This window comes from Hypomesus transpacificus, unplaced genomic scaffold (assembly GCF_021917145.1).
Source record: "Hypomesus transpacificus isolate Combined female unplaced genomic scaffold, fHypTra1 scaffold_256, whole genome shotgun sequence".
NCBI classification, from domain to species: domain Eukaryota; kingdom Metazoa; phylum Chordata; class Actinopteri; order Osmeriformes; family Osmeridae; genus Hypomesus; species Hypomesus transpacificus.
The window spans coordinates 53,645-71,092 of NW_025813783.1; the positions used below are offsets into that span (position 1 = coordinate 53,645).

General features: G+C 48.2%; 1 protein-coding gene across 4 annotated transcripts; it reads left to right on the plus strand.

Moving 5' to 3' along the window:
- The first annotated feature begins 26 nt into the window (after positions 1–26).
- spata6 (spermatogenesis associated 6) lies at positions 27–10,601 on the plus strand. Of its 4 annotated transcripts, none has more exons than XM_047014536.1 (11): positions 27–194; positions 612–749; positions 872–920; positions 1,026–1,067; positions 1,225–1,349; positions 1,767–1,847; positions 4,484–4,741; positions 6,212–6,329; positions 6,969–7,332; positions 9,837–9,930; positions 10,044–10,601. In XM_047014536.1, exons 1-11 carry the CDS (start codon positions 102–104, stop codon positions 10,230–10,232), a joined length of 1,551 nt encoding a protein of 516 aa, XP_046870492.1. In that variant the 5' UTR covers positions 27–101; the 3' UTR covers positions 10,233–10,601. The 4 variants fall into 4 exon arrangements, with proteins under 4 accessions (XP_046870492.1, XP_046870493.1, XP_046870494.1 ...); XM_047014540.1 differs by having other exon boundaries at positions 106–194; positions 599–749; XM_047014537.1 differs by lacking the exon at positions 1,026–1,067.
- The last annotated feature ends 6,847 nt before the right edge of the window (positions 10,602–17,448 follow it).

The following is a 17,448-nucleotide window of genomic DNA, read 5'->3' on the forward strand; positions in this document are numbered from 1 at the left end:
GTGCTTTTTTTTAGTCACATGACAACTTCCCGGTTTCCTTCTTGTTGGTGGCAGCTATGGCAACCGAGTTGCTAGCGTAGCCCGTTACCAAATGTTTGAAAATGGGCCGGTTGACTCCTCAAAAGAAGAAGCATTTTTCGGTTAAAATGAATCAAAAATCTATGAAATGCACCGTGCGCGTGAGAATACAAGCTGTAAGTACGACGATTGTATGTGGACCAGAGCTAGTTAGCAAATGCGCAGGATGCTTTAGTTTTAACAAGTTGGGGTCATGCTGTTAGGCTAGCTAGCTAAATCAAGGATAAAACTGACAACGTATTAGATAACCTAATCTACTTTGACTAGCCAACAAAAAGTTTGATTTGTTAATTTACTTAGTTTAAGACAGGGCCTAGAATCTGCCTCAATTGCCCCACCCTAACCTCAAGATGGCTAAGAAGGAGCCTGGCTACTGTGCAATACTGCAGCAAGATAGACTAAGACTTTTCTAAAAGATACTAAGCAGCGCAAGGATTACAATATCTACTAGTACAGCAGATCTAGTCCAAGTAATTTTTCTGTGCTAGCTAGAAAATCACGAAAGCCATTGACTAAACAGAAAGCATCGGCAGATAACATGTCCTGGAGTGGTTCTGCCCTGCGGGAAGGACGTCTATCTGAGTGTGTGTGTGATGGGCCAGTACCGGAAGACAGGCTGTCTGCCTCCCGTATTCCCCCTTCTCTTCCATCACAACATGGAGTTCGTCAAGGTACAGCTCACCGTTTCACGATCGAATCTATTCTGTACCCGCGGCATGGCAAAGTGTTAACATTAATGATCTATTTGAGCCTTTCCATCTCTGATTGTATCCTTCGTATGGCTTGTCCCTAGTCCTACTCTGGAGCATTACATCCTAATGACATAGCAGACCTACTGGAAGGTAAGAGGCTGAAAATACAGTATCACATTTCTCTGCACTAAGTCTTCTGTGTTGACTTGTTGTCACAGTGCTGATGAAGTGTGTGTGTGTGTTGTCCCTGACCAGCTGACATCACAACCTTTGAACTGATTCAACTCCTCCCCCCAGGCATGTAATTTACATTTAGTCATTTATCAGACGCTTTTATCCAGAGCGACTTACAGTAAGTACAGGGACAGTCTTTTAAAAATGCAAATCCAATTTCCCTCAGGTGGGACAAATAATAAAGGAAGTTTAAAGTGTGTGTGTGTGTGTGTGTGTGTAGAGGGTGAGGTCCTGGCCACTGTAGAAGCAAACACAAGAGAGTTCTTGTACCCAGGACCCAGGCAGACGTGGAGAGCAGGTGCTCCTGAGAGAGAGATTCTGATGAAGAGATCCATCACTTTCCCGGTACGCTTCTCTCTAGCTCTCTCTCCTGCTCCTCTTTCATCCCCCTCTCTTCCACTCTGCCTTTTCCTCCTCTACCTTATGTCTTGCTTCTCCTCTTCCTCCTCTTCCTCCTCTTTTTCCTCTACCTTATGTCTTGCTTCTCCTCTTCCTCCTCTTCCTCCTCTTCTTCCTCTACCTTATGTCTTGCTTCTCCTCTTCCTCCTCTTCCTCCTGTTGCCATATCTGCCATATCTGCTTCACATCTCCTAAACCATTTTTCTCTCCCATCTCGGTTTTTCCGCCAGAGCACGGTAATTGCAGATTTGTAGATGTGTGTTTTGTAAATGGATCTTCCAGGCCGTGTTCCTATCTGATGCCTCTCTCGTGAGTGAGCCTCCATCTCCCTGTTAATGGCTTGTGTGTCTGTTCTCCCTTCAGGGAATCTCCCCCAAAGTGGAGTTTACTACCACGTCCGTCATCCAGGAGTGTGATGGGAGAGATATCAAGCTCGCCTCGCCTGTAAGTCCACCATCCCCTTCTCAATGTCTTTAAACCCAGACAGTCTAAAACTTATGGTGTGCGCTTGACTCACCCCTCTGTCGGAACAGAGATTGCACCTTTTGGAACAATTTGGTGGGTTCTTAGGTACCTTGACGGGCTAAATCAAGCATACCTGGGTTCCACAGGGTGTGTCAGCGCTGGGTTCCTGGGTGTGGGGATGGACTGGGTTGAGCTGGGAGAGATGTGTTGGGACCCAGGATGCCCTGGGGCCTTGGCAAGCCCAACAGGGAGAGTTGGCTGAAGCACTTCAAGTAGAACAACCTTGTATGACCTCACCCAGTCCACAGCCACAAACACACACTAAGTGAATTGATTTTCTGCCTGCGGACCATGGAGGCTGGGTCTGATCATGTCACTGATAAGCACTCAATGTTCCTGTCAGCCTGGCCCTATCCTTTAGACAGACACAGAGGGATTCTCCCTGGTACTCTAAAGAAGGTTATTGTCTGTTATTCTCTCTCTCTCTTCTCTCTCTTTTCTCTCTGCTTTGCACCTCTTATTGTTTCCATGGCTACTGCCGCCCGTCCATCCCTCGCTGTGTTAGCGGCCAGGTTCTGAACGTATCTGCCCTCTCTGTGGGAATGTAATTACAGTGGGACAGATCACCTGGCTGATGCCCCGCCTCTGGCCCTGCTGCCTCTGGCCCTGCTGCCTCTGCTGCCTCTGGCCCTGCTGCCTCTGGCCCTGCTGCCTCTGGCCCTGCTGCCTCTGCTGCCTCTGGCCCTGCTGCCTCTGGCCCTGCTGCCTCTGCTGCCTCTGCTGCCTCTGCTGCCTCTGCTAAATACAACACTCTGTTCAGCTCAGACAACAGCTAACTTAGTCCAACAGTCAACCAGCCAGTCAACGCCAAAACCATCCATTTGGTCAGTCAGTTAGCCAGCTAGTCTGTCCCACAATCAACCAACCAGCCAGTCAGCCAGGCAGTCAGCCAGGCAGCAAGCCAGCCACAACAGCAGGTAGGCAGAGTTGAGTCTCACCAGCAACAGCAGGCTCCAGTGTCTCCTATCTCTTCTGTGTGTCCTTTGGATGTAAAGGGCACCTGGCGTTCAGACGCATCAAATCTCCATTTACTGTAGAGCCGGGCGGAGCACTGCAGCCTCCCACACTGTGTGTGTGTGTGTGTAATCCCCTCAGTAACGGCTTCACTCCTACAGGGCTGTCTGGAACACAGCAGGACAGAGAGAGATGAGGAGAGAGAGATGAGAAGAGAGAGAGAGAGGGTAAACAAGAAAGATAGTCGTCCATTTTGGTGGTCCAGGGGATGTGTTCATATTCAGTCCAGAGCAGGTCTATGCAGCCTGCAGGTGAGGCCTGGTACTGCTCCACACCACAGTCAGCAGTTTGAATGGTGCTTGCCAGGAAGAAGTATGTTCTACTGTGGGCACCAAGAGGATGAGGAGGTGTGTGTGTGTGAGAGTGTGTGTGTGTGTGTGTGTGTGAGAGTGTGTGTGTGTGTGTGAGAGTGTGTGTGTGTGGGGGGGTCTTTTCTCTCTTTCCTAAAGGATCGTCAGGATGGCCATTACAGTTGATAGGCCACATTCCTTCTCCTCTTTTCTCTTTCTCAGAGTTAGAATAATAACAACCCTTTCAAACTGTCCGTCCATAGAGAGAACGGGGTAAATTTCTTTCTCTCTCTCTTTTTCTCTCTTTTTCTCTCTGTCTTTCTTTCTCTCCCTCCCTCCCTCCCTCCCTCCCTCCCTCCCTCCCTCCCTCCCTCCCTCTCTCTCCCGCTGGTTTCCCAGACAGCTGTCTGCTCCCATTCTCTGCTTGTCTGTCTCACTTGGCTCCTGTTTGCCTGTGTGCTCGTCCCCCTACACAACACGGCTGTGGACTTGACACGCTGCCACTGCTTTGGAAATGGCTTCTTTCTATGTTCTTTTTTCCTCGGCCTCGATTTGCACGTCTTTGAACCGGCGTTTAATAAGCTGCTTGTAGGGTTAGGGTTTGTTTGCTCAAGGACAGACCTGCTTCATCACCAGCGTCCAACATCGCTCTCTAATCTCATCTGACAGACAGACGACCCTCAGCCAGGGAGACTGACCCCCCCCCCCCACACACACACACACACACAGAGGCAGTGGGAGAGGAGAGAAGAGAGAGAAGAGAATATAAGGACAAAATGAAGAAGGAGGGAAAATAATTCCACTTTGTTTTAATGGCATTAAATCGGTCCACTCCAAATGGCCAATCTCAATCAGGATTTATTTATTCCATTTGCTAAAGATGACTGTAATGTGCTTGGCTTGCTCAATTAGCCTTTAGAATAGATTGCCTTTTTTGTTGTTTTTTACGAGCAGGTAAAGCCATCGTTATATTAGCCCTAAAGCAGGCGGTCAAATGCAATTAACATTTTTTTTACGTATTTATCCTCAGTGCAGGTCTCTAGGGTCTGTCCTGATATTGAGTCTTGAAATGTTGTTAGCGATGCAAGCCGTCCTGTAACCCAGGTGATATGAAATACACAGTGTCGTTTTTGCTTATTAAACCTTTGTTGAAGGTTACCTGAACTACATGGTAGGGAACTCAGTATTTCCACGGTATTCATGTCCTCATAAGCATTCCCTTCAAAATCAAATGTCATCTCGTCTCCCCAGCCCTGCTGTCCTGACCCAGCCACGCCCAACCCACCTCCGTCTCCGGGCCAACGGGGTTCCCCTCGCGCAGTGGCTGATGGGAGCTGTAGTCCCAGCGGGTACCAGCAGCCCACGGTGGCGTCTCGGAGCCGCGCCCTGTCTCCATACACCCACCGCCGGATGTGCCAGCTGTCCTGGGACGCTGTTCAGAGGCTGGCTCACCTCCGCCTGGGCCCACACCGCTTCCGGAAGGAGACCGACACGCACACGCCCTTCCTGGTAACCTAGGGAGACCGACACGCACACGCCCTTCCTGGTAACCTAGGGAGACCGACACGCACACGCCCTTCCTGGTAACCTAGGGTGACCGACACACGCACACGCCCTTCCTAGTAACCTAGGGAGACCGACACACGCACACGCCCTTCCTGGTAACCTAGCTGGTAGAGCATTATAAGTGTGTTGGTTGAGGGATTAGCATATCTGTCCTCTGATCCTGCAGGTAGCCCCGCCCCTCTGTCCTGTGATCCTGCAGGTAGCCCCGCCCCTCTGTCCTCTGATCCTGCAGGTAGCCCCGCCCCTCTGTCCTCTGATCCTGCAGGTAGCCCCGCCCCTCTGGCCTCGGATCCTGCAGGTAGCCCCGCCCCTCTGTCCTCTGATCCTGCAGGTAGCCCCGCCCCTCTGTCCTCTGATCCTGCAGGTAGCCCCGCCCCTCTGGCCTCGGATCCTGCAGGTAGCCCTGCCCCTCTGTCCTCTGATCCTGCAGGTAGCCCCGCCCCTCTGTCCTCTGATCCTGCAGGTAGCCCCGCCCCTCTGGCCTCGGATCCTGCAGGTAGCCCCGCCCCTCTGTCCTCTGATCCTGCTCTTAAACCCCGTTAGGAGCCCCAACATCAAAGCTGCCCTTCCTGGATTAGGAGGGGGGGTGAAGGGGTTGTGTTCGTGATATCAGAATGGCATTTGGAGTGAGACACCCCGGCCCTTTGTGACGCGTCGCTTTCACGCTCAGACGATCCTCGGGGCCACAATTAACCCACATGATTAAAAGTCAAGCCTCGATTAACAAATAGGTACATATTTAAGTAGCTCGCCGCACATTGAATGCATTATTGCTGTGTACTTTAGAGAACACCGACACCTTGTTTGTGTGTGTAGCCGATGGCGTAGCTCGTGTGTGTGTGTGTATTGCTGTGTAATTGCGTTGCCAGCGGTGGAATAGCGAGGCGCGAGGGTTGACTTGGCCTGGTCGACAGGCTCCAGAACAGGAGGGTTGACTTGGCCTGGTCGACAAGCTCCAGAACAGGAGGGTTGACTTGGCCTGGTCGACAAGCTCCAGAACAGGAGGGTTGACTTGGCCTGGTCGACAGGCTCCAGAACAGGAGGGCTGGCAGGAACTGCGGAAAGTTTCCTCCTCGCAGCTGACCTTTCTGTGACCTTTGCAGGGAGGTGATTGATATTGGAATGGAAAACAAACACGTCAGGATAAATGAGGTTTGCGTGTGCGTAGGTGTGCATGTGTGTAGGAGTGTGTGTGCGTAGGTGTAGGAGTGCGTGTGTGTAGGTGTGCGTGTGTGTAGGAGTGTGTGTGCGTAGGTTTGCGTTATGTTCGTTATTACAGTGCCCCTTTGTTTGTCTGACATATGAGTCTTGAGGCAGTTCACTGCAGTGTCCGTTAACATGGACAGTGACTGCTGCTGTTGTTGCTGTGGTGGTGTTGTTGTGTTGTTGAAGTTGTGGTCTGCTGTTTCCCAGGTGCCTCGTTCTCTCAGCTCCTCCATGGTAGAGTCTCCCTCACCTCGTCTCTCCGCGCCCAGACACACACGCAGTCTGCACTCCAGCCTCTCTCCATGCCACACCACCCAACACACAGGTACTGCACACACACACACACCACCCAACACACAGGTACTGCACACACACACACACACCACCCAACACACAGGTACTGCACACACACACACACACCACCCAACACACAGGTACTGCACACACACACACACACACACACACAGGTACTGCACACACACACACACCACCCAACACACAGGTACTGCACACACACACACACACACACAGGTACTGCACACACACACACACCACCCAACACACAGGTACTGCACACACACACACACCACCCAACACACAGGTACTGCACACACACACACACACACACAGGTACTGCACACACACACACACACCACCCAACACACAGGTACTGCACACACACACACACCACCCAACACACAGGTACTGCACACACACACACACACACACAGGTACTGCACACACACACACCACCCAACACACAGGTACTGCACACACACACACACCACCTACAGGTTCCTCCATGCGGGCACTGAACACACACGGGTACTTAGATGTCTCAGCCAACCATCATCAGTTGAGTTCTGATCCAGGACTGAACACGGGGACTGAACACAGGGACAGTCCTTAAAGTCTAAGTCCTGAAGCCTGCTACCAAACTGACCCTCTCTCTCTTTCTCTTTAGACTCCTCCCTCTTGGGCTCCTATAGGCCAAAGTCTGGAAGGAAGTCCTCCAAACAGGAAGTTCCCAAAACACCCTTGAGAGGATTCCTGCCTCCGCCAGCCCAGTCCACCCCTGGCTCCGCCCCCGGGAGACCCCAGTCCACCCCTGGCTCCGCCCCCAGGAGACCCCAGTCCACCCCTGGCTCCGCCCCCGGGAGACCCCAGTCCACCCCTGGCTCCGCCCCCAGGAGACCCCAGTCCACCCCTGGCTCCGCCCCCGGGAGACCCCAGTCCACCCCTGGCTCCGCCCCCGGGAGACCCCAGTCCACCCCTGGCTCCGCCCCCAGGAGACCCCAGGCCCTCAGTGGCTCCTCCCTTAGAGAGAGGTGAGGCGTTGGGATCAGACTGGTCTCTGTCTTCCTTCCTTCCTAGTTCTCTTGGTTAATCTGTCTCTGATTAGTCGTGTTAGATCTCGTCACCAGTCAGGAGAAACACTCTCAGTATCCCTCTATTCATGTTACGATCTCTATCTCTAGTTAAAGGACAGAGCTTCAATACACACAGTCTCCAGGGTCAGAGGTGTTCCGGTGTTCTCAAACTATCATTTGAACTAATATGAAACACATAGTCATTGGCCGGATTCTAGCCAACTTCCTTTCAGGTGAACTTAAAAAAAACAAAAAACAACAAGCTTATCTGTTTTCATAGAATCTTCTGGAGAATCACCCAGCTGGGAGTCGTGTCTGAACCATCCATGTTTGTACAAAAGATGTAGAAAGGATTGCAGCTGTAAACCTGCCGCTCCCATGTGAATTGCCAATTATGTGGTATTGACAAATCCCACTGCTGGTCCCGAGGCCGGTACCACGGCCGGCCAAATACAACAGAACCGTCTGTGCCAGCGGTGAACGTCGGTTCTGATCTTTGTTTTAATCACGCAGCTCGCCATCCGGGAGCGACACATTTTCTCCCTTGCTCTCCCTCTCTCTCTCCCTTTCTCTCCCTCTCTCCCTCTACTTCTCTCCCTCTCCTCTCAGATGACAGCACACGTTGCTCAGTCATGTTCAGTCTTTACTTAAAAAGCGAGAGGAGACCAGGATCCCTGAAAAGAGAGGAGAGAGAGAGGAGAGAGAGAGAGGGGAGAGAGAGAGAGAGAGAGAGAGAGAGAGGGGAGAGAGAGAAAGAGAGAGGGGAGAGAGAGAGAGAGAGAGGGGAGAGAGAGAGAGAGAGAGAGAGAGAGGGGAGAGAGAGAAAGAGAGAGGGGAGACATCGATTGAGCTTCAGCGAGAGCCGATGTGTTTGACCCGGCGATGGTTGCCAGCCAGCTTTTAATACATTGCAAGACCTCTCCATCGATCAGAGCAGCCCCCCCCCCCCTCCTCTGGCATCTGTTTGTTTATTTGTGTTCCCCCACCCCACCCACACTCCACCCACACACCCTCCGCCCTTTACAACCTCTGTCTCTGTTCATAAGTAAACATAAAAATCGATAGACAATTTTAAGCGCAAAAGTAAATGGAAGGAAATGAATGATGCCCGTCCGCCCGGATTGAAAACACGACAGAAGTGGGGGGGGGGGGGGGGGGGGGGGGTCGGGGAGGGTGGGGGGGGTACATTCCCTCAGAGGGAGCAAGGAGCACGCATAGAGGAGAAGGCAATGACAGATTTATGACTGGAGAGGCTGATGCCCCCCAACACCAGCTCTACCCTTCACCCCTCTTGGGGAGGGGACAGGGGCAGGGGGGAGAGGGGTCAGGGGGAGGGGGGAGAGGGGACAGGGGCAGGGGGGAGAGGGGTCAGGGGGAGGGGGGAGAGGGGTCAGGGGCAGGGGGGAGAGGGGTCAGGGGGAGGGGGGAGAGGGGTCAGGGGGAGGGCAGGGGGGAGAGGGGTCAGGGGGAGGGCAGGGGGGAGAGGGGTCAGGGGGAGGGCAGGGGGGTATCGTGTCCTTGCTGAGTGTTACCAGCAGCATTCGTCTGATTGTAGATGGAGAACAAGCTCAGCTATGCTTGACCTTCCGTCACAGTCACTCCCTGACAGACAGTGGACACCAGTCACTGTTCCCCCCTGAGAGACAGTGGACACCAGTCACTGTTCCTCCCTGACAGACAGTGGAAACCAGTCACTGTTCCTCCCTGAGAGACAGTGGACACCAGTCACTGTTCCTCCCTGAGAGACAGTGAACACCAGTCACTGTTCCTCCCTGAGAGACTGTGGCCCGGACACCAGTCACTGTTCCTCCCTGAGAGACAGTGGACACCAGTCACTGTTCCTCCCTGAGAGACAGTGGACACCAGTCACTGTTCCTCCCTGAGAGACAGTGGCCCGGACACCAGTCACTTGGTCTGCCAGAGGATTTAATAACCCACCATTTTATTGCATAAGTGTACTCTGGCAAATTGTTTTATGGTGAGAAAATAACATTTATGTTGGTTGGTTTAATGGATTGTTTTCTCAATGCAGGGTTTTTCATTTGTTAGTGGGACAAATTATAGAGGGAGAGCAGGGAAATTCTAAACAATTTCAACTGAATTGCCTTGAACGTTCACCTAAGTGTTATATAGTATAGTGTCCTGTTTTCTGCTGGTGACTGTGTCAGACTCCCCTCCCTCCACCCAGAATCTTCCAGAATCCTCTCCCCTTAGCACACAGCACAGACTAGTGGACAAACAGGGTACTGCCCTCCACAATTCCTCAGGAATCTTGGACTATTTCCCCACATTCAAATGTTATATTTGATGCTAAAACTCACCCTGTGATAAATAATCAGGGGGTATTTTACTGTGGTATAGTCCATAATTTGATATATAGTATAGGAACTTGAATATAATAATGTTATTTCTCCACAGATAGTTGCCTGATTGTCTCTTGATGTGTGTCATGGTGTTGCCAGGTTCCAGAACAGTCCGTCCAGCCCCTGGGAGGAGATCCACAGACGAGTCCAGAACATTCTGCGGACGCACCAGTCACACAGGAAGCTCAGCTTTGTAAGTCTCCCTCAGTGCACGTCTCTTTGTTCTCTCCTCAGCTAACATGTAACATCTCCTCCGCCCCGCAGTTCATGTGTTGTTCGCCCCCTGTGTGTGTGTGTGTGTGTCAGGACGATGATGAGGAGGACGCACACAGCTCCACAGCTCCCCCAGGAGAGATGTCGGGGCCCCTGGATGATGGACCCTCCTGGAGGAGCCAGGGGACCCACGGCAGAGGCACCCCCCCCAGAGCCGTGTTTGAGCAGAGCCTGGGGAACATCTACCACGACATGTACCAGCAGGCCTCCAGCTCCACATGAGGGAGAGAGAGATGATTGGGGGAAGTATTTACGGTGCACCTGGGGTGGATGGGAACACCCTACTGAAGGACTACTAACCAGCCTGGCCTTGTACTGAAGGACTGCTAACCAGCCTGGCCTTGTAATGAAGGAGCCAGGAGTGACACGGTTATTTGTTTTGCTGGATGTGAATGAATGGGGGGGAAAAGGCATTCAAGAAACATAAGCATGAAGACTTAACTATTATTGTTAATTGAATTGAATTTTTCAATTGAATGTATTAATGAAAGTTCACTAATCAGCCTTCACATTTGTATTTTTGTACCAGTGATAATATTTTCTCTCTCAATCATTAAACACAATTCTACCAGATTCTACTTTTTTTCTTTTAATTACAATAAAATAGATATGACCATGGGGTTAGCATGTGTGTTTTGGATGAAATGACCAAAGGGGTTTTGGATTGGGTTTTGGGGTGTTTTAGCTGAAATGACCGAAGGGGTTAGCATGGGTGTTTTATATGAAATGACCAAAGGGGTGTTTGAGGTAAATGACCAAAGGGGTTAGCATGGGTGTTTTGGATTAAATGACCGAAAGGGTTTTGGATTAAATGACCAAAGGGGTTAGCATGGGTGTTTTGGATGAAATGACCAAAGGGGTTAGCATGGGTGTTTTGGATGAAATGACCAAAGGGGTTAGCATGGGTGTTTTGGGTGAAATGACCAAAAGGATTTTGGATAAAATGACCAAAGGGGTTAGCATGGGTATTTTGGATGAAATGACCAAAGGGGTTAGCATGGGTGTTTTGAATGAAATGACCAAAAGGGTTTTGGATAAAATGACCAAAGGGGTTAGCATGGGTGTTTTGGATGAAATGACCAAAGGGGTTAGCATGGGTGTTTTGGGTGAAATGACCAAAAGGATTTTGGATAAAATGACCAAAGGGGTTAGCATGGGTATTTTGGATGAAATGACCAAAGGGGTTAGCATGGGTGTTTTGAATGAAATGACCAAAAGGGTTTTGGATAAAATGACCAAAGGGGTTAGCATGGGTGTTTTGGATGAAATGACCAAAGGGGTTAGCATGGGTGTTTTGGGTGAAATGACCAAAAGGGTTTTGGATTAAATGACCAAAGGGGTTTGGATGAAATGACCAAAGGGGTTAGCATGGGTGTTTTGGATGAAATGACCAAAGGGGTTAGCATGGGTGTTTTGGGTGAAATGACCAAAGGGGTTAGCATGGGTGTTTTGGATTAAATGACCCAAGGGGTTAGCATGGGTGTTTTGGGTGAAATTACCAAAAGGGTTTTGGATTAAATGACCAAAGGGGTTTGGATGAAATGACCAAAGGGGTTTGGATGAAATGACCAAAGGGGTTAGCATGGGTGTTTTGGATGAAATGACCAAAGGGGTTAGCATGGGTGTTTTGGGTGAAATGACCAAAAGGATTTTGGATAAAATGACCAAAGGGGTTAGCATGGGTATTTTGGATGAAATGACCAAAGGGGTTAGCATGGGTGTTTTTATATGAAATGACCAAAGGGGTTAGCATGGGTGTTTTGAATGAAATGACCAAAAGGGTTTTGGATAAAATGACCAAAATGGTTAGCATGGGTGTTTCGGATTAAATGACCCAAGGGGTTAGCATGGGTGTTTTGGGTGAAATGACCAAAAGGGTTTTGGATTAAATGACCAAAGGGGTTTGGATGAAATGACCAAAGGGGTTAGCATGTGTGTTTTGGATGAAATGACCAAAGGGGTTAGCATGGGTGTTTTATATGAAATGACCAAAGGGGTGTTTGAGGTAAATGACCAAAGGGGTTAGCATGGGTGTTTTGGATGAAATGACCAAAGGGGTTAGCATGGGTGTTTTGGATGAAATTACCAAAGGGGTTAGCATGGGTGTTTTGGATTAAATGACCGAAAGGGTTTAGGATAAAATGACCAAAGGGGTTAGCATGGGTGTTTTTATATGAAATGACCAAAGGGGTTAGCATGGGTGTTTTGGATGAAATGACCAAAGGGGTTAGCATGGGTGTTTTGGGTGAAATGACCAAAGAGGTTAGCATGGGTGTTTTGGATGAAATGACCAAAGGGGTTAGCATGGGTGTTTTGGATAAAATGACCAAAGGGGTTAGCATGGGTATTTTGGATGAAATGACCAAAGGGGTTAGCATGGGTGTTTTTATATGAAATGACCAGAAGGGTTTTGGATAAAATGACCAAAATGGTTAGCATGGGTGTTTCGGATTAAATGACCCAAGGGGTTAGCATGGGTGTTTTTATATGAAATGACCAAAGGGGTTAGCATGGGTGTTTTGGGTGAAATGACCAAAAGGGTTTTGGATTAAATGACCAAAGGGGTTTGGATGAAATGACCAAAGGGGTTAGCATGGGTGTTTTGGATGAAATGACCAAAGGGGTTAGCATGGGTGTTTTGGGTGAAATGACCCAAGGGGTTAGCATGGGTGTTTTTATATAAAATTACCAAAGGGGTTAGCATGGGTGTTTTGGATTAAATGACCGAAAGGGTTAGCATGGGTGTTTCGGATTAAATGACCCAAGGGGTTAGCATGGGTGTTTCGGATTAAATGACCCAAGGGGTTAGCATGGGTGTTTTGGGTGAAATGACCAAAAGGGTTTTGGATTAAATGACCAAAGGGGTTTGGATGAAATGACCAAAGGGGTTAGCATGGGTGTTTTGGATGAAATGACTAAAGGGGTTAGCATGGGTGTTTTGGGTGAAATGACCAAAGGGGTTAGCATGGGTGTTTTGGATGAAATGACCAAAGGGGTTAGCCGGGGGGTGTTTTGGGTGAAATGACCAAAAGGATTTTGGATAAAATGACCAAAGGGGTTAGCATGGGTGTTTTGAATGAAATGACCCAAGGGGTTAGCATGGGTGTTTTGAATGAAATGACCCAAGGGGTTAGCATGGGTGTTTTGATATAAAATTACCAAAGGGGTTAGCATGGGTGTTTTGGGTGAAATGACCAAAAGGGTTTTGGATTAAATGACCAAAGGGGTTAGCATGGGGGTTTCGGATTAAATGACCCAAGGGGTTAGCATGGGTGTTTTTATATGAAATGACCAAAGGGGTTAGCATGGGTGTTTTGGGTGAAATGACCAAAAGGGTTTTGGATTAAATGACCAAAGGGGTTTGGATGAAATGACCAAAGGGGTTAGCATGTGTGTTTTGGATTAAACGACCAAAGGGGTTAGCATGGGTGTTTTATATGAAATGACCAAAGGGGTGTTTGAGGTAAATGACCAAAGGGGTTAGCATGGGTGTTTTGGATTAAATGACCGAAAGGGTTTAGGATAAAATGATCAAAGGGGTTAGCATGGGTGTTTCGGATGAAATGACCAAAGGGGTTAGCATGGGTGTTTTTATATGAAATGACCAAAGGGGTTAGCATGGGTGTTTTGGATGAAATGACCAAAGGGGTTAGCATGGGTGTTTTTATATGAAATGACCCAAGGGGTTAGCATGGGTGTTTCGGATGAAATGACCCAAGGGGTTAGCATGGGTGTTTTGAATGAAATGACCCAAGGGGTTAGCATGGGTGTTTTGATATAAAATTACCAAAGGGGTTAGCATGGGTGTTTTGGGTGAAATGACCAAAAGGGTTTTGGATTAAATGACCAAAGGGGTTAGCATGGGTGTTTCGGATTAAATGACCCAAGGGGTTAGCATGGGTGTTTTTATATGAAATGACCAAAGGGGTTAGCATGGGTGTTTTGGGTGAAATGACCAAAAGGGTTTTGGATTAAATGACCAAAGGGGTTTGGATGAAATGACCAAAGGGGTTAGCATGTGTGTTTTGGATGAAATGACCAAAGGGGTTAGCATGGGTGTTTTATATGAAATGACCAAAGGGGTGTTTGAGGTAAATGACCAAAGGGGTTAGCATGGGTGTTTTGGATTAAATGACCGAAAGGGTTTAGGATAAAATGACCAAAGGGGTTAGCATGGGTGTTTCGGATGAAATGACCAAAGGGGTTAGCATGGGTGTTTTTATATGAAATGACCAAAGGGGTTAGCATGGGTGTTTTGGATGAAATGACCAAAGGGGTTAGCATGGGTGTTTTTATATGAAATGACCAAAGGGGTTAGCATGGGTGTTTTGGATTAAATGACCAAAGGGGTTAGCATGGGTGTTTTGGATTAAATTACCAAAGGGCTTTGGGGGTATATGACCAAAGGGGTTAGATGGGTGTTTTGGATGAAATGACCAAAGAGGTTAGCATGGGTGTTTTGGATTAAATTACCAAAGGGCTTTGGGGGTAAATGACCAAAGGGGTTAGATGGGTGTTTTGGATGAAATGACCAAAGGGGTTAGCATGGGTGTTTTGGATGAAATGACCAAAGGGGTTAGCATGGGTGTTTTGGATGAAATGACCAAAAGGGGTTATGTTACGTACGCCTCCCGAAAGAGGGAACGCAACGCCCCACTGCGCAGAGGAACCGGTGGAGGATGCGGGCAGGTAGCTCCAATAAAAGTGTTTGCCACAACCAAGAATGCCGCGCACAGGTTTTAATAAGTACACATGTGCATGTACATAAACTCACAAACAATAGGGATGGAGGACGACAGGCAAAGGGTTAGGAGTAGGGCAGTGCAAGCGGCCAAATCAAAGAAATAAACAGAGTCCCTGAGCTTCCCTACCCCTCCAGTCCTCACAATATCACATTACACTTAGTATCTCACAGTATCACGTTACACTTAGTATCACACAGTATCACATTACACGAAGTATCTCACAGTATCACAGTACACCTAGTATCTTACAGTATCACAGTACACAAAGTATCTCACAGTATCACAGTACACAAAGTATCTCACAGTCTCACATTCGCTTCTCTATACCCCTACAACCAAAGGGGTTAGCATGGGTGTTTCGGATAAAATGACCAAAGGGGTTAGCATGGGTGTTTTTTTATGAAATTACCAAAGGGGTTAGCATGGGTGTTTTGGATTAAATGACCGAAAGGGTTTAGGATAAAATGACCAAAGGGGTTAGCATGGGTGTTTCGGATGAAATGACCAAAGGGGTTAGCATGGGTGTTTTGGATTAAATGACCGAAAGGGTTAGCATGGGTGTTTCGGATTAAATGACCCAAGGGGTTAGCATGGGTGTTTCGGATTAAATGACCCAAGGGGTTAGCATGGGTGTTTTGGGTGAAATGACCAAAAGGGTTTTGGATTAAATGACCAAAGGGGTTTGGATGAAATGACCAAAGGGGTTAGCATGGGTGTTTTGGATGAAATGACCAAAGGGGTTAGCATGGGTGTTTTGGGTGAAATGACCAAAGGGGTTAGCATGGGTGTTTTGGATGAAATGACCAAAGGGGTTAGCATGGGTGTTTTGGGTGAAATGACCAAAAGGATTTTGGATAAAATGACCAAAGGGGTTAGCATGGGTGTTTTGAATGAAATGACCCAAGGGGTTAGCATGGGTGTTTTGATATAAAATTACCAAAGGGGTTAGCATGGGTGTTTTGGGTGAAATGACCAAAAGGGTTTTGGATTAAATGACCAAAGGGGTTAGCATGGGGGTTTCGGATTAAATGACCCAAGGGGTTAGCATGGGTGTTTTTATATGAAATGACCAAAGGGGTTAGCATGGGTGTTTTGGGTGAAATGACCAAAAGGGTTTTGGATTAAATGACCAAAGGGGTTTGGATGAAATGACCAAAGGGGTTAGCATGTGTGTTTTGGATTAAACGACCAAAGGGGTTAGCATGGGTGTTTTATATGAAATGACCAAAGGGGTGTTTGAGGTAAATGACCAAAGGGGTTAGCATGGGTGTTTTGGATTAAATGACCGAAAGGGTTTAGGATAAAATGACCAAAGGGGTTAGCATGGGTGTTTCGGATGAAATGACCAAAGGGGTTAGCATGGGTGTTTTTATATGAAATGACCAAAGGGGTTAGCATGGGTGTTTTGGATGAAATGACCAAAGGGGTTAGCATGGGTGTTTTTATATGAAATGACCAAAGGGGTTAGCATGGGTGTTTCGGATGAAATGACCCAAGGGGTTAGCATGGGTGTTTTGAATGAAATGACCCAAGGGGTTAGCATGGGTGTTTTGATATAAAATTACCAAAGGGGTTAGCATGGGTGTTTTGGGTGAAATGACCAAAAGGGTTTTGGATTAAATGACCAAAGGGGTTAGCATGGGTGTTTCGGATTAAATGACCCAAGGGGTTAGCATGGGTGTTTTTATATGAAATGACCAAAGGGGTTAGCATGGGTGTTTTGGGTGAAATGACCAAAAGGGTTTTGGATTAAATGACCAAAGGGGTTTGGATGAAATGACCAAAGGGGTTAGCATGTGTGTTTTGGATGAAATGACCAAAGGGGTTAGCATGGGTGTTTTATATGAAATGACCAAAGGGGTGTTTGAGGTAAATGACCAAAGGGGTTAGCATGGGTGTTTTGGATTAAATGACCGAAAGGGTTTAGGATAAAATGACCAAAGGGGTTAGCATGGGTGTTTCGGATGAAATGACCAAAGGGGTTAGCATGGGTGTTTTTATATGAAATGACCAAAGGGGTTAGCATGGGTGTTTTGGATGAAATGACCAAAGGGGTTAGCATGGGTGTTTTTATATGAAATGACCAAAGGGGTTAGCATGGGTGTTTTGGATTAAATGACCAAAGGGGTTAGCATGGGTGTTTTGGATTAAATTACCAAAGGGCTTTGGGGGTATATGACCAAAGGGGTTAGATGGGTGTTTTGGATGAAATGACCAAAGAGGTTAGCATGGGTGTTTTGGATTAAATTACCAAAGGGCTTTGGGGGTAAATGACCAAAGGGGTTAGATGGGTGTTTTGGATGAAATGACCAAAGGGGTTAGCATGGGTGTTTTGGATGAAATGACCAAAGGGGTTAGCATGGGTGTTTTGGATGAAATGACCAAAAGGGGTTATGTTACGTACGCCTCCCGAAAGAGGGAACGCAACGCCCCACTGCGCAGAGGAACCGGTGGAGGATGCGGGCAGGTAGCTCCAATAAAAGTGTTTGCCACAACCAAGAATGCCGCGCACAGGTTTTAATAAGTACACATGTGCATGTACATAAACTCACAAACAATAGGGATGGAGGACGACAGGCAAAGGGTTAGGAGTAGGGCAGTGCAAGCGGCCAAATCAAAGAAATAAACAGAGTCCCTGAGCTTCCCTACCCCTCCAGTCCTCACAATATCACATTAAACTTAGTATCTCACAG